This window comes from Pelodiscus sinensis, chromosome 28 (genome assembly GCF_049634645.1).
Source record: "Pelodiscus sinensis isolate JC-2024 chromosome 28, ASM4963464v1, whole genome shotgun sequence".
NCBI classification, from domain to species: domain Eukaryota; kingdom Metazoa; phylum Chordata; order Testudines; family Trionychidae; genus Pelodiscus; species Pelodiscus sinensis.
In genome coordinates, this window is record NC_134738.1 from 421973 (window position 1) to 444148 (window position 22176).

The window sequence follows — 22176 nt, forward strand, 5'->3', positions numbered from 1 at the left end:
GCGAAAATCTCGCCACCTGTCTACACTGGCCGCGAGTCCTTGCGCATGAACACTGACGTTCTAATGTATACAATCAGTGCTTCTTGCGCAAATACTCTGATGCTCCCGCTCAGGGATAAGCCCTCTTGCACAACTGTTCTTGCACAAGAGGCCAGTGTAGACAGACAACGTTAATTTTTTGTGCAAGAAAGCCCGATGGCTAAAATGGCCATCAGAGCTTTCTTGCGCAAGAGAGCATCTACACTGGCATGGATGCTTCTGCGCAAAAGTACATCTCTTGCGCAAAAGCACATGCCAGTGTAGATGCTCTCTTGCGCAAGTACTTTAACACAAAAACTCTTGTGTTAAAAGTATTTGCACAAAATCTTGCCAACGTAGCTTCCCAATATAGAGACGAGAAGAACAGCCAACAGCAGCAAGATGTTCTTTCAGAGAGCTTCTTGGGCTTGGAACTTATTTCCTTTCCAGAGGTAGGCTCCCACCTCCTGGCCAAACGACAAAGCCTACTTTTGTCTGAGAGGTTTTGGGAGGGGGGTGACCTTTCTAGGAGAAAGTGGTGTCAAGATTGTTAAAAGGGAATATTGTCAAAGAGGCTCATTCATCATTTGGTTTATTTGGGAAGCCTGCGAATGTCACTGAGCACACACATAAAGGGTATGTCTACACTACCCTCCTAGTTCGAACTAGCGGGGTAATGTATGCATACCGCACTTGCAAATGAAGCCCGGGATTTGAATTTCCCAGGCTTCATTTGCATAAGCGGGGCGCCGCCATTTTTAAAACCCCGCTGCTTCGAACCCTGTGCAGCACGGCTACACGGGGCACGAACTAGGTAGTTCGAACTAGGCTTCCTAGTTCGAACTACCGTTACTCCTCATTCCACGAGGAGTAACAGTAGTTCAAACTAGTGGGGTAGTGTAGACATACCCAAAGTTACGGCAGATTTACAGATATCCACTTAATACCTGTAAATGTGGATGTGGATATCCGCAGGTCATTTTGAAGATGTGGATACAAACTTGAACAGGGGTCTAGCAATTTTAATTAATTGTTTGCAAATTTGTTCCTTGAAATTCTGAAAAGCTGAAAAGGGTTCTCATCCTTCTCATTCTGCTCCTCCTCCCCACAACCAGCTCTGCCCTCTGAGCGAGCGACGATGGGCATCTTCAGCCCTGAGTCAACTACCATAGGTGTGGAGGGGCTGCACCACCCCCCAGGATCCAGTGCAGGCCCTGCTAATAGAGGCAGGAGTGGGGTTCTGCCCCAAAGCAGGAGCTGCACTCCCTCCCCCTGGCATTCACCTGGCAGAGCTCCTTTACTTTCATCTGCTGCTTTTTTCGGCATGGAGCTTTGTTGGAGAAAAGCGCCAGTCTAGACGCTGATCTTTCGAAAAATAAAGCCTTTTTCAAAAGATCCCTTATCCCTTATTTCATATTCCTAGCACATCCCATTGTCCTAGCACAACCAAATCCTGAACTTGCTGTAGGTCATGATAAAAGGAAGCTGAATATGAAGTTTGTGGTCCTAACAAGGAGGAATTCTTGAAAATACAGGACAGACAGACACACTCACTCACTGAAGTCCAGGGCTGGTGGCTGAAGGCCAGACTTGGCAGGTATGAAAAAGTATCAGGTGCTTTTGAGGCAAAGCCCTGAGAGAGGGCAAGGATGGTGCAGCTCCATGAGGAAGTGGCGTAGGGGACAGGGCCGGATTAAGGTGGGGGCTAGCTGAGCAGCTGCCTGGAGTGCCAACCTATGGGGGGCACATGATGGCAGCTTTAAAGGGCCCGTGAGCCTGGGGCTGGGGACCGCGTGGCGCCCCTTAGAGCTGCCATCGGGCACCGTGCACCTGGGGCCAGAGTCCGCGTGGCACCCCTTAGAGCTGCCATGGGGCACTGTCTGCCTGGGGCTGGGGACCGCGTGGCACCCCTTAGAGCTGCCATCAGGCACTGTCTGCCTGGGGCTGGGGACCGCGTGGCACCCCTTAGAGCTGCCATCGGGCACCGTGCACCTGGGGCCAGAGTCCGCGTGGCACCCCTTAGAGCTGCCATGGGGCACTGTCTGCCTGGGGCTGGGGACCGCGTGGCACCCCTTAGAGCTGCCATCGGGCACTGTCTGCCTGGGGCTGGGGACCACGTGGCACCCCTTAGAGCTGCCATCGGGCACTGTCTGCCTGGGGCTGGGGACCACGTGGCACCCCTTAGAGCTGCCATCGGGCACTGTCTGCCTGGGGCTGGGGACCACGTGGCACCCCTTAGAGCTGCCATCGGGCACTGTCTGCCTGGGGCTGGGGACCGCGTGGCACCCCTTAGAGCTGCCATCAGGCACTGTCTGCCTGGGGCTGGGGACCGCGTGGCACCCCTTAGAGCTGCCATCAGGCGCCGGGCGCCTTATTGCAGTTGTAAAGTGTGCAGCGTGCTGGGGGGGGGGGGGCAGGGCTGCATATGCGCCATACGCCCAGGGGCAGAGCCCAGGGCGCAGGAATGGCTTAAGCCCGCCCTGTTAGTGAAGGATAAACTTAACTTTTGTCAATATGACCCCTGCTGTTAAAGTCTGGTCTTTGTAAAGAGGTACGTGCTTGAGCACAGGTATACAAAAGGAGGGGACAGGTGAAACTGGTTTGAACCTGTTGTAAGGCCTGCAAAATGACAGTGAGGGGACAAATGATGATTGGAGGGAATTTGGTGCAAAGGAGCATGACCTGTATATGCAATTGTAAGTGGTCAGTAAAAGGGGGGTAATTAACATGTAAGAAAGTACAAAAGACCTTGCCTTTTGTTTGGGCATTTGCAGAAACTTTGCAGAAACTTTTTTTTTCTCCTGAGTATCCTGGAGGTTTTTGCCCTGGAATGCATTCCTGAATAAAGCTTGTTGCTTAAGAAGGGTGTCTGGAATTGATTTGGTAGGGGTTTTGGGCCCCCATCCGAACCCTCGGATTAAATTCTCCGTCACTAGGAAGAGAGTAGCAGTGAAACTATAAGGACTTGAAGGTAGCAGACAACTGCCAGACAACTGCTGGGCTGGGGCCCAGAGGAGTGGGTGGGCCTGAGTTACCCCTAATCCGCCAGTAACTACCAAAGGGGGCAGGAAGAAGCCTGGTCCTAGGCAACCTGGAAGAAGGGGCATCTGGGATATCATCCAATCCCAGCATCAGGAGTAGGAGCTAGTGGACACACACCCTTTAGATAGAGGGTGAGCCCTTGACAAAACAGTAGAAAAATTACGGGCTTTCCCCCAGAGTTCAGAACAACTCTTCAGGAAGCCTTAGGCTGCCATTTCTAGGCAGGAGAACGGATACAAATTGAATTTTCTGCCTAGGTTGTTTGCCTTTCTTTGCTAGCTGTTAAGAGGAAAAACTTCAGTGCAAGCTTCTGCTGGAGAAAGCTAAAAGGTCACACCTGGAACGAGCAAAGCATTGGCAAATGAGAAGAGATCAGTAACTCTTGCTTTTAAGGGGACTTACCCTGGGAGTGTAAATTAAAAGATGTGTATAACTTGGTGCGTACTGTATTCAACTCAGTCATGGATGCTGCCTGGCTTGAAGTGGTTTCCATTACAGAGGGTTTACAGTTTAGCTCAATTGCTCTTGGCACCCCTGCCATACAAATTGTTCCAGCCCCCCTGAACACAGCGGTAGAAGACAGCTGACATGTCCCAGCCTATGAGACCAGATGTCTTTTGTATACACTCATCCAGCACAACACCAATTCAAATCCCACTGCTTCCTGGAACTAGAGTAGGACCCTTGCCTCTGTGACCCTGAGGCACCTGTTGACAGTGGAATGCAAAGAAGTCACCAGCAGACTATTCTGCCAGAAAACACAGAATTTCTGTTCCACAAGCTCTGGGGCAGTGAAGTGTGGCAGGATGGGGCAGAGATGAGTTCAGAACAGTAAACACATGTGACAGAGAATCTCAAGGCAAACTTTTATTACAGGTGTCAGCTCAGGGTATTTCTCGTACATGTCTTCAAACCTCACACATTTGTGCAGAGGGGAAGCTTACGCCACATATTTTAAAATGTAAAATCTAATGCCATGACACAAATCAGCAACAGTAAGGCAAATCTAGTGCCCAGTCTACTAGCTACTAGATTAGCTAATTAACCACCCTCCTCCAGCCCTGTGAGGTAGGTGTGGAGGTACCTTCACCCCTATTTTACAACTGGAGCTGTGACGCCCCTGTGGCCATACACTGAGTCATGGGAAAGGCAGGCTTTGAACCAGTCCTGTGCTCATTGCATTCTTTCTTACAGTTTAGTGGTCCTCACCCAATTTATAATGTTCCAGAATCATCACTGTAATTTCTCAGCTATGGCCGAATACTAAGACTAGTTGGAAAGCTGTAATACATATACATTGCCCTTGTGAAGGGTTTTTCCCCCCTCTTCAAAGCAGTTTTTAACAATAATCCTCCCTAATATCTCAGCAAAGTGGAGCATTCTCATTGTCCCCATTTTATAGATGGGGCAAGGGAGGCACAGTGAATTGCCCAACATCATAGAAGTAGTCAAGGAGTGAGCCAGGAGTCTCTCTTGGGAGGTTCCAGCCTTCCAGAGCATGCAGCTCTGGACAGTACCCTTTGGTATTGAGCAGTGGATTAAAAGCAGTAATGCGTCTCCCTGAAATGAAGACGGGTTGTCCCACAAGCCCGAGTGCATTTCTGAGAGGGGAGCCCGAGAACGTAGGAGGCCTTTCTGGCAGATTCAGTAGTCTCTTCAGAGCACGGAGGACAAGTGCACCTGATCCCCCACTATATCATCACACCATATCCACCCCTTCAGGAGTGGCCTGAGGCCGGCTGCGGCAGCTGGCGCCCCAGGCGGAAAGCGCGATTGGCACCCCCGCCTTCAGGGCTCTCGGACTGACATCATCGTCAGGCGCCCCGGGTGCCCCATAACATCATCATCGGGCGCCCCGGGCCACGGCGCCCTGGGCGGTGGCCGAGTCCGCCTATAGCCACGGGCCGCCCCTGCACCCTTTGCTCATCTCATATCCACCCCCTTTGAACGTCTGATGTGGCTGCCCAGCCGCATGTTGTAAAGTTCATAATATTGCACTGCAAAATATCAGGGCAAATTCACACCTCATTGTTGAAATTCTGCTGCCTGAGCTAGTACAGACCTTCTTACAATTGGTTTGAGCTGCTCTCATGAATGTAGCTAGAGGTCAAAACCTGCTAGAAGCCTCACTCCTCAGCCATTCCTTTTTACAGCAATGCAAAGCTAAAGATAAAAAAGTTCAATTTATCTACTGCCAAGTCATTAGGAAACAGCCCTGCTTTTCTAGCTAACAGATCAGTCCTTTGTGTCAATTGCTCTAGTGCACAATAGCTCCCAGCCCCTGGTCTACACTAGGGAGTTATTTCAAAATAACAAGTGGAGCATCCACACTACCAATCCCATTATTTCAAAATAACAGGCTGGGTATTTCAAAATAATAACGCCTGCTTTTCTCGGGGAATAATGCTTATTTCAAACTAGCTATTCTGAAACAGTGGTAGCGGGGATGCTCCACTGCTGCTATTTAGAAATAACTACTCCCCAGAGGCATTGAAAATAACGCAGGGCTTCCCGGGGCTCTCAGTCGAATTAGCGCATCCACAGTAACGGAGCTTCCTCAGACTCATTTCAAGGCTTCCCTGTAGCGTGGATATGCTATTTCAGAACAGTTATTTCCAGAGTTATTTTGAAATAAGTTAATTCAAAATAATTTCCTAGTGAGAGGCTGTGTCTACACTACATGCCTCTGTCGGCAGAGGCATGTAGATTAGGGTTGTAGGCAAAGGTAAATGAAGCCGCGATTTAAATGATCGCGGCTTCATTTACATTTACATGGCTGCTGCGCTGAGCCGACAAACAGCTGATCAGCTGTTTGTCGGCTCGCCGCTAGTCTGGACGTTCCCCCTGTCGACATCAAAGCCCTTTGTTGGCAGCCCTGTTATTCCTCGTGGAATGAGGTTTACCGGGGCTGCCGACAAAGGGCTTTGATGTCGACAGGGGGAATGTCCAGACTAGCGGCGAGCCGACAAACAGCTGATCAGCTGTTTGTCGGCTCAGCGCGGCAGCCATGTAAATGTAAATGAAGCCGCGATCATTTAAATCGCGGCTTCATTTACCTTTGCTGAATAAACAAATCTACATGCCTCTGCCGACAGAGGCATGTAGTGTAGACGTACCCAGAGAGAGTAATAGTGGTGAAGAAGTAGTTGTAAGGTTCCAATTGTGCCACTGCTTTGGTAGGCGATAGGTCCTAAGTCAGCACAGCCACATTCTGGCATGGCATCAAAGCCAACACCCAGGCCTGAGTCCAGCTAGTGTTTCATTTCCTAGGGCGGGAGCAAATACCTTGCAGTGAATGGGACCAATGTACATTCTTTTAGGGAGCCTAAGCTTTAGCCTGGCTGAGGTGAAAAGGAGCAAACTCTGCTGCCCAGTTGTACCACAAGGGAGTCCTTCCCTTGGGCAAACCATTGCTTAAGGTGTGGGTAACATATGAGGGCAAGTTCTCTGTCCTGTGTGCCTAGATGCTGTGTTACTATCCAGGGGCTAAGACACTCCTGTGCCCCATGTGCATCACAGGGGCAATTTCCAGAGCACACCCAGAGAGCCTGGTAAAAATATTGGAGGGGCCAGATGAGGGTCAAAAGTGGCAAGAAAAAAGTCAAGCAAGTTCTAATCATATCAAAGAGAATAGCATCTAGAATGGCTGTGTAATTTGTGCTGCCAGCCATCTTGGATGACAGGGGGAATTGAACTAGGAACCTCTGACATGAAATGCTGCCACACAAGCTAAAGAGACTAGCTCGTGTCCCTGGAGGAGAAAGCTGTAACAGGCACATTTTTCTTTGTTTATTAACTAGAGCTGTGTCAAAGCACTTGCTTCATGAGGACTTTGGAACATTTTCATGGGCATTTTAAGTGATGATAGCAGGCCAGTCAAACTGGCAAAGTGTGGAGCTGTGATTTTTGTGGGGGGTAGGTTGCAAAATTATTACCTTATCCTGCTACCCCACCCACTGTCGGTGTTTCAGTCACCTCTTACAGAGCTTGTGAGGCTTGAAAAGTCTCTGTGCTACACCTAGAACTTTACAGCCCCAATCCAGAACTCAGATTCTTAGAACTACTTGCAAACAGACATCTATGTATAAAAGCTATGCACAGGCCTCTGGATACTGGGGTAACTGCCAGAAGGCAGATTTGAACCTAGGACCTCTCTACAGCCTGAGCTATAAAACCAGCTGGCACTGAGCTCCCTTGTGCTTAGCTCTTGCTGTAAGTGGTTTAAGAGCCACTACATGGGTCAGTGAACCACATTAGGGCTACATCTACACTGTAGTCTTCTTGCACAAGAACCTTTTGCAATTCTTGCATAAAAGCACATCCACACTGCCATGGATGCTCTTGCACAAGAAAGCTCTGTTGGCCATTCATAGAATGCCATCAGAGCACTGTGCTTTTTCCAATAGGGGTTTCTTGCACAAGAAACCCCTGGGCTATGTCTAGACTTGCTGCTTCTTGCGCAAGTAATATGCAAATGAGGCTAAGCGTGGACTATCGCTGAGCCTCATTTGCATACCTAACGAGCCACCATTTTTTTCAGAAGAGGCTCTTGCACAAGAAGGAGCGTCTACACTGCCCCTTCTTGCGCAAGAAAACCCCTCTTGCGCAATGCCATTCTTCCTGAAAAGTAATAGGTGTAACGGCACTGCATTAGGTATGCTCGGTGATATTCCACGCTTAGCCTCATTTGCATATTACTTGCGCAAGAAGCCGCGAGTGTAGACATAGCCCTGTTGTCCATCCACACACACCTTTTTGCACAAGAGCTCTTGTGCAATAAGGCTTATTCCTCATAGAAAGAGGAATAACTCTTGCACAAAAAGCCCTGTCTTCCGACGATCTACTGTACTTTTTCTTGTGCAAAAATGTACTTGTAGTATGGACGCTCTGCAAGTTTTTGCGCAAAAACACTGCAGTGTAGATGTAGCCCCCATGTGTGGGTTACACTGGCATGTTGCCCTTGTCAACTGCCATTTTGGAAAATTCCTGACAGTTTTCAATTCATTAGCTGAGGTCTGGTTTTAGAGCTTTATGAAAACAAAGCTTAATAAAAGATAAGGGAATAAATGGCATAAGACCTAGGCTATATTTACACTGCCCCCTCTTGCACAAAAAAAATATGCAAATAAGGCAAAGTGTGGAATATTGCCGTGCCTTATTTGCGTTATTAATGAGGCTCCGCTTTTGCGCGAGAGGCTTTTGCGCAAAAAACCCCTCTTGCACAAGAACCATTCTTTTTTTCAGGAAGAATGGCTCTTGCGCAAGAGGGGATTTTTGTGCAAAGAGGAGCCATGTAGATAGCTCCTTTTTGTGCAAAAGCCTCTTGCGCAAAACCAGAGCCTCATTAATTATGCAAATGAGGTGTAGCAATATTCTACACTTCGCCTCATTTGCATATATTTTGCACAAAATGGGCTCAGACTAAACATAGCCCTAGTGTTTCTGCTGTTTATTAGCATTAGAAGGCGCCTAAAGGTTTCAAGAACCAAACCTAAATTTTCTAGGAGTCCTATGAACTTTAGAAGCCCCAGTCCTATTAACTCCAGCCTCTAAACCAGCCCATGAGAGGGAAGCTTTTCCATTAAAAGCATTTGCGGAAAAGAGCGTCTAGATTGGCACGGATGCTTTTGTGCAAAAGCACTTTTTGCAGAAAAGCGTCCATGCCAATCTAGATGTGGTTTTGAGCAAGAAAGCCCCGATCGCCATTTTCGCCATCAGGGCTTTTTTTGCGCAAAACAGTTTTTACCTGTCTACACTGGCCCTCTTGCACAAAAGCATTTGTGCAAGAGAGCTTATCCCTGAGCGGGAACATCATAGTATTTGCGCAAGAACACTGACAGTCTTACATTAGATCATCAGTGCTCTTGCGCAAATTCAAGCGGCCAATGTAGACCGCTGGCAAGTTTTTCCGCAAAAGCAACTGCTTTTGTGGAAAAACTTGCCAGTCTAGACGCAGCCAGTTGGGATTTCGTCAAGCTAAATAGCATGTCTTGCAAAAATCAGCAGCAAATCCATAGCTTGCTCCTTGGCAGTGCTCGTTTCTCCAAAAGATTACAGGGTCATTGACAATGGGGAAGGCAACTCAGGTTCATAGAGTCCATCTCTTTGCTTTAAAAAGAACATTAGGGAGAGCATCTGAGAGAGACAGTGAACAGTCAGACATTGGCTCCCACTTTATACTTAAATGGCAAATTCTTTGGGGGAAGAGTCACGCTTTTTGTTCGGGGCCTAGCACAATGGGGTTCTGGTCTACAACTGGGGCTCAGATCTACTTTCACATCAGGAAAAATAACCCCAACTATACGTACAGTATGATGGGGGCTAATTTGGCTACGACAAATCAGGAAAGAGATCTTGGAGTTATCGTGGAAAGTTCTCTGAAAACTTCCACACAGTGTGCAGCGGCGGTCAAAAAGGCAAATAGGATGCTAGGAATTATTAGGAAAGGGATAGAAAATAAGACCCAGGACATCTTACTGCCCCTGTATAAAACTATGGTACGCCCACATCTTGAATACTGTGTACAGATGTGGTCTCCTCACCTCAAAAAAGATATTTTGGCCTTGGAAAGGATTCAGAAAAGGGCAACTAAAATGATTAGGGGTTTAGAACGGGTCCCATATGAGGAGAGGTTAAAGCGATTGGGACTTTTCAGTTTAGAAAAGAGGAGACTGAGGGGGGATATGATAGAGGTCTATAAAATCATGAGTGGTGTGGAGAGGGCTGATAAAGAAAAGTTATTTATTAGTTCCCATAATAGAAGAACTAGAGGACACCAAATGAAATTAATGGGTAGCAGGTTTAAAACTAATAAAAGGAAGTTCTTCTTCACACAGCGTGTTGTCAACCTGTGGAACTCCTTGCCAGAGGAGGCGGTGAAGGCTAGGACTATAATAGAGTTTAAAGAGAAGCTGGATAAATTCATGGAGGTTAGGTCCATAAAAGGCTATTAGCCAGGGGATAAAATGGTGTCCTTGGCCTCTGTTTGTCAGAGGCTGGAGAGGGATAGCAGGAGACGAATCGCTTGATCATTGTTTTCGGTCAACCCTCTCTGGGGTACCTGGTGCTGGCCACTGTCGGCAGACAGGCTACTGGGCTAGATGGACCTTTGGTCTGACCCAGTACGGCCGTTCTTATGTTATGTTCTTATGTTCACAGTAGATGCACTGGGGCCTGCTTTCACCCTGTCATGCACCTGGGTGAAGTAACATGGATGTTGGCAGAGTTTCTTTCAGTTCTCCCTGTTACAAAGCAGAATCAGACATGGAGTTGTTCTCTTTGGGTACGTCTACACTACATGGCTCCATCGACGGAACCATGTAGATTTGTTTATTGGGCAAAGGGAAATGAAGCGGCGATTTAAATAATCGCAGCTTCATTTAAATTTACATGTGTGCCGCGCTGAGCCAACAAACAGTTGATCAGCTGTTTGTCGGCTCAGTGCGCTAGTCTGGACGCTCCCCTGCCGACATCAACGCCCTTTGTCGGCAGCCCCGGTAAACCTCATCCCACGAAGAATAACGGGGCTGCCGACAAAGGGCGTTGATGTCGGCAGGGGAGCGTCCAGACTAGCGCGCTGAGCCAACAAACAGCTGATCAGCTGTTTGTCGGCTCAGCGCGGCAGCCATGTAAATGTAAATGAAGCTGCGATTATTTAAATCGCTGCTTCATTTCCCTTTGCCTATAACCCTCCTCTACATGGCTCCGTCAATGAAGCCATGTAGTCTAGACACAGCCTGGGAGATTTCCATAAGCAAAGAGGAAGGGCCTGCTACACTGCACTATTCACCACTAAGGCCCCAATCGTGTAAGCACGTAACGTCACCTACTAGTGTAGTTCCAGCGCACCCAGGCCATGATCCACTGCAGCAGCATTATAGAAATGTGGGGCTGGATGTTAATCCTGCCTTGGTATTGGGCTATATGCCGGCCATAGGTGTGACACTCATGGCTCAAACTCACTGATTTTCACCCTGCTTGCTCCCAGGTAACTAGGCTTAGGCATGCGTCTATGCTGAATTGCATACAAATATTCACAAACCCATTAGACCTCTGCCATGCCTGGTGAGCTACAGTATAGCAAGTTGGTTCCATTTTATCCCCCCCCCCCCCCCCAGCCTCATTGTAGTTCCACCCCTGCAAGCCAGCTACAATATAAAAATAAATGAAAATAGCAAACCCCTTGTTGCCCGGCCTTGAAAGGGGTCCGCACAGCTCTAGACACAGCATCTTGCATTTATCTCCACGCAGATTAGACTAGTCTGGCATCATAGAGGTGCAAAGACTCTTTTCCTCATTGCTTATTTTAAACTCACTGGGGCAGGGCCACTATTCAGCCCTTCAGAATAATGCTAAGGCAGCACCCAACTGGAGACAGAAGCAGGAATGTGAGGCCTTCAGACTCCTTTGGGGCCTGGTTGTAGAATTCACCTTCTGTGAAGGGGTAGGACCAGTTGGAATAGCCCTGGCCAGTCTGTGGCACCTGCCTTCCTCCTGAAGTGCCGTGTCCTATGTGGGAATGGTGAGACCTGCCAAGAGCACCTAAGCCATAACCAATGGCAGCGCCGGCGGCAGCTGCTCCAGCCATCTTCACGCCACCGCTGGGGCTACCCTCCTTGCTCTGGCTGCTGCTGCTGCTCTTCGGTAGGGCATGGAATCCGCCACTCATCCCTCTGCTTCCTCCTCCACTTTTTCCACTTCCTCCTCCACCTCTTCTTCCTCCTCTTCGGCAAAATGCAGCCTCACCGAAGACAGCTAGCACTAGCATAATTATCCAGTACCAGGCCTTTAGGCTTCTCCTCATCCTGCCACACCTGCAATGGGTACAAAGTAAGCCCTGGATTCAGCACAGGGAACGCCATCAAGAATGGCACCATTGATATCTAGCTCTTTGGTCTGGCTTCAGTAGACCCAAGGTCAGTTTCTGGTGCTGCTATCAAGCTGCTGTGTGAGCTCAGGCAAGGCTCTGTGTCTCTCTTTCACCTGTCACTGCCGGTCCCACTGAACTACACTGTTCACAGCCTAGCACAATGAAGAACCAATCTCCGGTGAGACACCTCAATGCAAAAATGAATATTCAGTAGGTTTGCTAGCTAGGGGCATCTTAACAGGGAGAGAACGCTTATAGAAACTGAGTGCTACAATCCAGCTACTCTACATTTCAGAGCAAAGTTAGGCCCCCAGTTTTTGAAAAGGGGAAGTCTGGTTAGAACTGGCCTGAAACTGGGACCGTCAGAACCAGACAGTCAATGGAATTTAATCAAAGGACATCTGGCCTCAATGAAGAGATTCCCACCAACTTGCTATTTGGTCCATGCCCTTCATGTATTAAATTAACAGAGGCCCTAGTCACTTGGCTGGTGGCAGGGTGAGCTGCGGTAACTGGCACAGCACCTATGACACAGCAGAACCTTCTCCCTGTGGGCTGAACAAACAAAACCCATTGTATTTAATCTGCTGAGCCGCCACCTTCCCAGTGCTACCCCCCCCCCCCACACACAGTGGCCACACCCTTGTTGTTTACAAAGGGCTTTGGAAAAGCCACTGCACGTGCGGTTCCATAACTGAGTGTTGCCTTTCAATGGAACAGCAGACAGCACATTTTTTAAGTCAGCACGTTAGTGCAAATAGCTGTAGGACGGCAGCCATCAAATAGCCCTTTTGGAAAATGCGGGGGAAGAAAAAGAAAGTATCAAAGCTCATAGACAGGCAGACATTGGCCCGGGGGAGGAGTCTGCTTTATATGGTACATGTTCAGGGCAGAGTCCCTGTGAACACCTGCGAACTGCTCAACGTTTTGTGGGCAGCAGTAGGGTGCTGCTGCGCTCCTGCCAAGCGGCGCTTACAGATCGAGCTCAGAGGACTCACAGCAGAGTCCTGCTGGGTGTTTGTGCTGCGCCCAGCCCCATTGCCTCTGAACAGAGCTGCAGCAAACCACAGGCGAGTTCCTTGGGCTGAAAGACAAGGCCCACATTAGGGCAAATTGTTCACGTTCGAGCTGTTCCCCTGCCAGATGCTGCCTCCTAATTTAATTATTAGAAGAATCAAGGTGAGCGAGAAAAACACTAGAGTGTCTCCAAGTCAGAGCAGGCCTCTGACTCTTCACATTCCATGATCCAGGCCGTGGGTCACAACCCTGTTTGAATGGGGTCGTCAAAGGCCAGCATTAGCCTTGCTGGGGCCCAGGGCTGAAACTCAAGCCCTGCTTGTGTCAGAACCCAAGGGCATTAGCACTGGGATGGGGCGGGGGAGTGGCCCTTAGCTTTCAGTCCTCCACCAAGACAGGTGGGGCTCCGATCCCTCCACCAGGGCAGCAGGACTTAGGCCTTCTTCCCCTCTCGCGGTTCTGTAGCAAGTTTTGTTTTCCCAACCTAAGGGGTCCTGGTGTGATGAAGGTTGAGAGTCTCTGCTATAGGCAAAGTTTAGACTGTTACAATCTTGCACTCTTCCCTGCATCTACTCCAGCTCTTCTGTTTCTAAGGACCCTACCTGCATAGTCCCTCAGCTCCTCCACCCCACCCCACCTTTATTTCTGCTATTTGAAGGCTTTTGAACCCAAGCGTCTGCTGCAATTTGCCATTCACAGGCTCTTTACTTTTAATGCTTAGAAAGTAACATCCAGCTGGGTGCTCCTTGTATTTAAAAGTAGGCTGTCCAAGAAACTCAACCAAACCAGGAGCATGTGCAAATAAACGTTCGATCAGACAAAGAAAATAGCTTCACTTACTTGTTGCTGGGGCTTGGGTGCCTGCAGAGAAATACTCTACTGAGGGATGACTTTGGAAAAGCTGCATTCTGCATGTGTGCTGGGGATAGATAGAGATTCAGCTATTCTATGGGATTAGCCTTCCCCATCAGCTAACCGTGACTAACAAAGAGAGCTGACATCACCCTTCACATCCTACCCAATGAGAAATACGTCAAAGCCACATGCTTTCTTTGGACTGATTACTATCAGACTCTCTCTGCAGTCTTTCTATGTGGGGGTGTAGGTTAATTTTGCAGAATGCAGCCTCACTTTTCTGGTGTCAGACCTGCACCTATCAGTACAGAAGCTTAGGATGGAATTAAGCACACAGGTGCTGGACAAAGTATGGAGGAAGATAATCATAAAGAAGTCTTGTCCTTTTACCAGGTTAACAAAGAGCTTCAGAGCAGGGTCAGGAAGGAATTTCCCCCACTTAGTACAAAACAGCACAGTTCAATCCTCTATGGAGGAAATACATCCTTAGGGAAAGGGAGCAACTGCAGATAAGACCTCAAAGTAAGATTTAAAGCGGGACTTAAGTGATGCATGGGCATTGTGCTGCCACCTCTTCCAAGGAGTGAATCGCACCATCTGGAAGATAAACATCTGACTGGCCCTGCACTGAGGAGTGAGGCAGAGAGACAGGCTGTCAAGCGGCCAAGTCAATTGATTAACATCAAGTGCTGTATGTCACCATGGAATAGGCCAACGTTCTGGCCTAGGAGGAAGACGGCTCCCATGAGCCTACCTGAGGCATAATGCACCAGCTGCTTAGTTGGGGTAAGGCAACTCCACTGACGCTCCAACCCTGAGTTACTGTTGCCTGTCAAACCTTTCCCCCACTTTACCATGTGATTGTTCAAGTTAGTCCGGTCTCCTTTTCACCACCAGCCCCCAGAAACAAATGCACAAACTCGGCAATCTCAGTAGCATTTCTATCCGCAAAGTGCTTTATTTAATAAACAACAAGGATCTAACTTGTGTGCTTTAAAAATGTATTCAATTGTTACATGAGCTTTTCTCATTCATAAATGAGGCATTGTCAATGTCACGGTCAAAATACATAAAAAGGCATTTGTTGTTTTACAATACTTTCAGAAACACAAGTGCTAGACAGATCTGTAAAAAAGGTACCATTAAAAAAACCTAGAAAGTAACACTACAAAACTCATGAGGGAGAAAAAGTCACCACAAATTTTAGTTAGCACTAACCACATACAAAAAGATATTGCTAGTTCAGCTCCAAAAGAGAGATTTACACAGCTGTGCTACCTATGACTAGAGCCATGCACAGATACAAAATTTGCAGCTACAGATGTGGATACAAACAAGAGCTGCAGACATCTGCATCCATGACTGTCTACACATTTGCAGGATTCTACCTGTGTCATTGATAAAGCAGATGTTGCAGGTGGTAACTGAGGCTCAGAAACTGCAGCTTAGGGATGTGGAGGCAAACCCAGTAGTAGTTTTAGATTTGGATCTGGGGTCATATTTGTATGAATTTCTCAAGTTCAGAGAGGGTTGGGAAGATGGTTCCAGCACTTTCCCGATCTCTACACATCTGTCATTGGCATAATCCCAATTGCTACTCATTCCCATAGTAGCAAGGATGCCCCCTTGCCTCATTCGTTCCCCTGCTGCAGACAGGTCTTGTCTAACGCAAATAAAAGCACGCGCAAAAGGAAGTGGGGAAGAGGGAAAGTGAGCTTGGAAGGCCAGTGTAGAAACAATTATTGAAGATACATTGCTGGGAAACCTTGCAATGTAATGGCTAGTCTAAGGTAAGCAAATTTTCACCCCCAGATACTGCACCAGCAAAAAATGGTGCTAGTACTGGAAAAAGCTGCAGTGATGCAAGCACCATTAGGCTTTATTGCCATCTATCTAAAAATGGAGAAAATTTGCCTGAGTGCAAGTCCCTAAAGTAAACAGGTTTGAGTACATTTACCTATATACGAGGGTAAAGTAGCCTAGACTTATTCATTACCAAAAAATGTACACATTGACTCAAAAATGAGAGACACCATCGAATTCACAAAGAGTTGGTCCTGTGCTACATGATCCCAGAACAAGTGTGGAGTGACCTCCCCAAACCACACTGCCGGAACCTCGAGTTGCAGCTCTTCATAGGGTCATTGTGCTGGCATGAGTTTCTTTCTAACAATGTCTTCCAAGAGAAACTCGTTCTTGGAAACCTTCCCTGGGAGATATTTGGCATGTTGTGTCTCAGATTCACAGCCTTTTCTCTTTTAATCCACCACAGAATTAGTGCAAATGAGAGGCAGGGGAGAGGAAAAACAGGGATGACATGATCAGATACAAGTGGAAAAGGCAATTCTCCCATCAAAAGCCAAATGGATGCTCAACAGCAACTCCTTTTAATTTCAGCAGAGATAAGGAGAATATTTCTTTCCAAGGTCATTGAAACCACCTTAAGAGGTCTCCCCTCCCTTTTCAATCTTTACAATAGAAATGTGCTTTTATTGAGTCATTTTTGTTGCATGTAACTGGTTAGTGCCTTTATTCACGTGGAGGTGGGCAAGGTTGCCGCAATACTGGCTGGCTGTGTCTACATTGGCCCCTATTCCGTAGTAGGGATGCAAATGTAGAACTTTGGAATAGGCAAATCCGCGGGGGATTTAAATATCCCCCGCGGCATTTGCATTAACATGGCTGCCGCTTTTTTCCGGCTTGTAGATAAGCCGGAGAAAAGCGCCAGTCTGGACGCGATCCTCCGGAAAATAAGCTCTTTCAAGTAGGAATAAGAGATCCTCCGGAAAAGAGCTTATTTTCCGGAGGATCGCATCCAGACTGGCGCTTTTCTCCGGCTTACCTACAAGCCGGAAAAAAGCGGCAGCCATGTTAATGCAAATGCCGTGTGGGATATTTAAATCCCCCGCGGATTTGCCTATTCCAAAGTGCTACATTTGCATCCCTATTACGGAATAGGGGCCAATGTAGACACAGCCGCTGTGTGAACTGAGCACTAGGAAAAGATGCTACAGGCCTCAGTTGTGCCAAACACTGGCTTCATCTGGAATGGTGAGATAAGTGGGCCCCAAGCTAGGGTGCCCAGATGTCCGGATTTTATAGGGACAGTCACAATATTTGGAGCTTTGTCCCAAATAACTCCCTGCCCCTCTCCCCCCTGCCCCGGTACCATCCTGATTTTTCATGCTAGCTATCTGGTCACCCTACCTCAAACGTGTGCTTAAACGATCTGCTGAACCACAGCTCACATGACAGCCTCGGAGCCTGTTTAAACAGACATGGCATAAACAGCAGCTGTAGAGGCTTCCCTAAGTCTGCTGTGGCGAGGTGCCTCAAACTGAGACCTCTGGGCTGCCCTCTTCCAAGCAAGGAAGCGGGGTTCAAGCTCTAGAGCCCGTCCAAGTCTCCCAGCAAGAGTGGGTAATTGTCTCCCATAGGCCCCCTCAACAGCTGCAGCCTAGGACAGCACTCAGCCTCTTCCATCCTTAGAGCTAAACTAACTTGAACTGCTCAAAAGAATGGCGTGGGGGAGGAGTTGCAAAAGTTTAGCCAAAAATTAGTCACATCTGTTCAAGTCTTCAGGCTTTTCGGAATCAGCTTTAAAAGATGGCAACCCAGAGGTGAAAGGTGCCTTATCCCAGGACTCGGGGACATCCACGCCCCTTCTCTCCCACTGGGACTGTTACCCACTGAACATCGTTTGAGCACTTATTGCTTCAGAAGCTCTAAAATATTACTAATTATTTGCCCACAGACGGAAGCCTATTCTACATTCAGAATAAATCCAACAATAGATGTGCTCCAGTCTCCTCTGGAACTCAGCATGGCTCCTACTTTTCATAACCCTCCTGAGGGTGCATGACAGGAGCTAACCATACCACGTGGATCACACCCCAGCCATGAACCCAAGAGAAAAAGAAAGTAAGGAGGAAAACATGGTTGTACCCAAACCCCATTTAAAACAAACCCTTCCCCTTAGCAGTATCAAGCTTTGTCACTTGCTCCCATTGACATGCTGGTAGCTATTTCCCCAGGGCATATATGGATGAGATAACACCTTAGGGCTCAATGTTGGTCTGAAAATACTAGCAACTGCATATCTTAAAGGAAATAAAGCCCCACAGGCTCATACGCAGCCCTAGTTCTAAACCATCAAGGAGAATGGGAGAGTAAGTTTAGGGCCTGCCTGCTAGCCCCACTGCCAGTTTCTGTTCACTGAAGACCAGCATTATATGAATCTTTGAGGCCATCATCTAAAAGCAAGACTTCCTATTATAGGCTCTGCCAATGCAGATATGAAGGCCTGACCAAGCCCAGGATAGATTCAGAGAGTAAGTACCCCACACCATCCCACATCATGCTTTGAACCCAGGGCCTGCTAGTCTGTAAGACAGAGTGCTACCTGTTGTGCCAAATGCAAGGATGCCATTTTCACCCCAGCTCCTTTGTGCATTACCACCATCATCCAAAAACCCAAACAAACCTGTGGGGACCATACACGTTGCTTAGAGGCAGTCAGCTAACTTTAAGACATCAGGATCTATTTCCATGCTCCCCCCCCCCCCCGTCAGGTAGCTGTGTCGTAAAATCCCAATAACTGCCCGTCACACGCTGATCAACGGCTCCAATACAACTCATTCTGCAACAGGGATATTGCCTGGTATAGCCCTAGGCAGACAACAGTCTGGAGTGAGTCTGTTTCCCCTGTTTGAGGAAGAGTTTACGGATCAAGAATTTCTAGTGCAGGTATAAGCAAATCACAGGTCTGTCCTCCAACTGGTTCCAAGGCACATTTACTAGAAGCTCCTAAGTCCCTGAGGCACTTCTGGAAAAAAAGGTATCCCCTCCCCCACCCCCAATCTCAAAATATTCCTCTGGAAGATGCGTGGGAATCCAGACAAATAATTGATGTCAAGCTACATGGAGCTGCCACATCTCAACTTCCTTTACTTCTTGTGACCACTACGTGAGAGTTTCTCACAGACGTAACTCACACACACACCCAGTCCCTTCTGACTTTGACAGTCTGATCTTGCAAGGTGCTTAGCTCAGCAAAGCACTCACCAATTTGCCTCTTTATACCATTTCTAGACAGGTCACAGCATCACAGAGTTTAAGGTCAGACCATTTAGTCTGATCTCCTGTGTATCTTACCAGCAGCTCCCAGCTGCTGGGCCGCAGCAGCTGTCAGAGCTCAAGCCGGCTGTTCCCGGCCGCTCATCTCCAGCAGCCATGGTAGCTCATGCGGCAGCAGAAGGTGGCACCTCCCTCCGTGCTTGTGGAGGGAGGGCTGCGAAGAAAGAGGGAGGTGCGCACACCACCAATGGCCCACATGGCTGCTCTTGCTGCTGGCGGCAGGAGGCAGCAGAACAGGGAGCCGCTCCAGGGCTCTGCTTCCCCCTCCACAGCAGCTTTTGCCAGTGGCGGCAGGGGGGATAAGATGAAGCATGAGGCGCCTTTCTATGGCTCTCCCGTGCCCCCCACAGCTTGTGCAGCTGCTTTTGCCGGCAGCAGCAGGAGGCAGAGCAGGAGCCTCCCTCCCTCCTCCTCCACCTCCCATAATGGCGGCTGGCTAGGGCTCCCTGCTCCCTTTACCCCCCAGGGCGCAAGATGCATCTGGGGAGGGAGGAAGGCCAATTTCCCTGCCATAATGGCCGCGCTACCTAGAAGAGGCAGCCTTGTTCTGGTGAGTACGGGGGTGGGGTGGGGTCATGGTGGGGTTATGGGTCAACAGGACTTTGGCATGGGCTATAGGGGTCAGAGGTTAAAGGGGCAAAGGGCATGGGGCATAGGAGTAGAGGGGTCGAAGGGTGTTAGGCACTGGGGAGCAAGGGACTGGATTGGGGCTATGCAGACCGATAACATTTTATTTGCATATTAGCATATTCATAATCAGGGCTCGACAAATTATACAGTCTGATCGCCCGTGGCGAGTAGATTGTAACCCGGAAGAGCCGGGTTCTGGCATGCGCAGATCGCCGGATAGCATGGCTGGCGAGCGGGGCTCACCACGGTTCAGTGAGCCCTGTTCATAATGACTGTGTAAATAAATGTTACCGATCTGCCAAACATTTGTGAATAGGTTTGTCGGTCTGAGGCATAAAAAAAGGTTGGGAACCACCATATCAGACCCCTCCCTGCCATATCTCAAAGCTACCAACTCAGTTACTAAAACAAGGCTCCACTGACATCAGAGTTACTCCTGATTTACAGAGAGGGGAAAAATCAGGCCTATTACATATAGAGAGAGCTCAGCACCACACAGGACCAGACCCACCCCACAAGCCTCATTGTAGAAGGTAGCGAATGAACATTCCTCTCCCCCACTCCCAACTCCACACCACGACCAACAGACTCCAAGCTCTGAAGGACAGAGCAGCCCAAATCACCAACTGTTGTAACTTTAATGACTTCCAGAACACGTCCCCATTGCAGGAGTCCTCCTATGAGATTTTGTGCCAGCATCTATGTTGGAGGACAAGGTTGTCAAGGCTCCCAACTGAGGAAAGTGCCGCTCTTTTTTTCCAGCTATTGTTGGTCTCCCATCAGTCCTCTAGGGCCTCCCCTTCCTGCTCATTCCTCAGTCTCCTCACTTTGGGAAGAGTTGCTGTGATTTCCAGCTCAGGCCAGCGTGCTAAATATCAAGGTGTAGCAACTGTGGCACAAGCCAACTGCCCAAATATTGCCCTAGAGCCTTGGATGGGATTCTACTTCAGGAGCTAGTGTCCCCTGCTTCCAGTGCTGCTGTACCAATGCTGCTATCGTTGGCATCTAGCTCAGTCGAACCTAGTATGTGCGCATCTCCCCAAGCCGGGAATTACACCGCTAGCTGCAGCACAGACACACCCTCAGGGACCCACAGATGAAAGCGAGGAGCCAAGCACCAGACAGGAGAGCACAGCTTGCATCGTCTCACATGCCAACACTCCGTGGAATAGTCCTCAACGTGCCACTCTGGCCCCATGCCTCAAGCCCATGGCAATACACTGGGGGAGACCAGAGGCCACGTGCGGGTGCACAGAAAGCATGCACTGGCAGTGAGTGTATGAGGCAGGAAGGGCCAAGTGAGGGGAACAAGATTGACCTCCCATCTGTACTATGCGGGGGAAAATGCTGGTCTCTCGGTTGTCGGCGCACTCGGAGAACACTCTGAACAGGAAAAATGAACGGAAGAGCATCCTGCACGAGGGAAAAAGTTTCACGGAACATACTTCATAAAACATTACATGCTGGCACCAGCTGAGGTTGGCAGCAATCAAGTGGCTAATAGCACTGGGTCTGGAACATTGATGCAGACTAGTACTTTCTAAGGCTTTGTCCACACTACACTGCTTTAGTGACATGACCATGTTGATATGGCAGCACAGATGCTGTTTGTCAGCACTTTTGCCAACAAAATACTTCCATCTCCTACGAGCAAGATTTGTGTTGTCGGCAGGAGTGCGCTTCTGCCAACAATGAGCCATTCAACTGCCACTTGCTGCGGCAAAATTTTGGTCTTTCAGGGAGGGGACTTTAATCCCCTGGGAATGACAAGTTTTTCATTCATGGGGCAGTGTAGACATAGCCTGGATGTGCTGGCATAGCACAAGCTGGTTCACTGGCTTCAGGGAACAGGAGTTTTGTTTTGTCTTTTGTATCCAGACATGGAAATTTCGCATACTAACGGCAGTGCTGAAGCACGGATAAGTATTGCTGAATGGGGCAAAGTGAGAAACAAAGGGGCATGATCCACCTCCTAAAGCAGCTGCTTCTTCAGTGTAGAGGCTGCAGGTCAAAGCATGCTGCCATGGCACACCAGCCTTGATGGGCAAATCCCCAAAGCCTCCTTTCAGTGTGCCAACCAGAGGAACGCGCCTGTGCATGGCAGGTGTAAAATGGCTTCTGATGAAGTGTGGGTTTTTTTGTTTTTTTATACACTCCTATGAACCCTTGCATTCTGAAAATCATTTCCTTAGAGAGGAGGGAAAGAAAAATGACAAAGATTTTCCTTCTGCAGAAGGAGATCATTGACTCCTACACATCCACACCTGCTGAGCGGGTACAGGTCACAACAAAGCAGTTCAAGTCTCGGCAAGGTTTTGCATTCAGGTTTGGCTCCCAAGATGGAGTGCACCTGTTCATTCTGTTCTTTCTGTAAACATTTATTCTTCAAAAGACCTGTCAGAGACAAGCTTGCAGCACAGCACTGAGAAGAACTTAGATCATTGCTGGGCTCTCAGAAATCTCTTCTAGTCTTTGTTCAATCATTAACCGGAGGACTGTGTATCTAAAAGAGAGACAGAGAGAGACAGAGAGAGGGAACAACTCTTGTTAGACTTGTTGGCTCTCAAAAGCTAGATCCCTTGACAATATATAACTCCTTCCCTAAAGGG

General features: G+C 48.5%; 1 protein-coding gene across 2 annotated transcripts in view; it reads right to left on the reverse strand.

Annotated features, from left to right (window-relative positions):
* Nucleotides 1-14728: 14728 nt before the first annotated feature.
* RASSF2 (Ras association domain family member 2) overlaps nucleotides 14729-22176 on the reverse strand; it is a 47391-nt gene continuing 39943 nt past the window's right edge. For both annotated transcript variants that reach the window (XM_075910998.1, XM_075910997.1), the window contains one exon: nucleotides 14729-22070. In XM_075910998.1, the coding sequence (XP_075767113.1) occupies nucleotides 22001-22070 (70 nt within the window). In that variant the 3' untranslated portion in view covers nucleotides 14729-22000. The remainder of the gene's footprint in view (nucleotides 22071-22176) is intronic.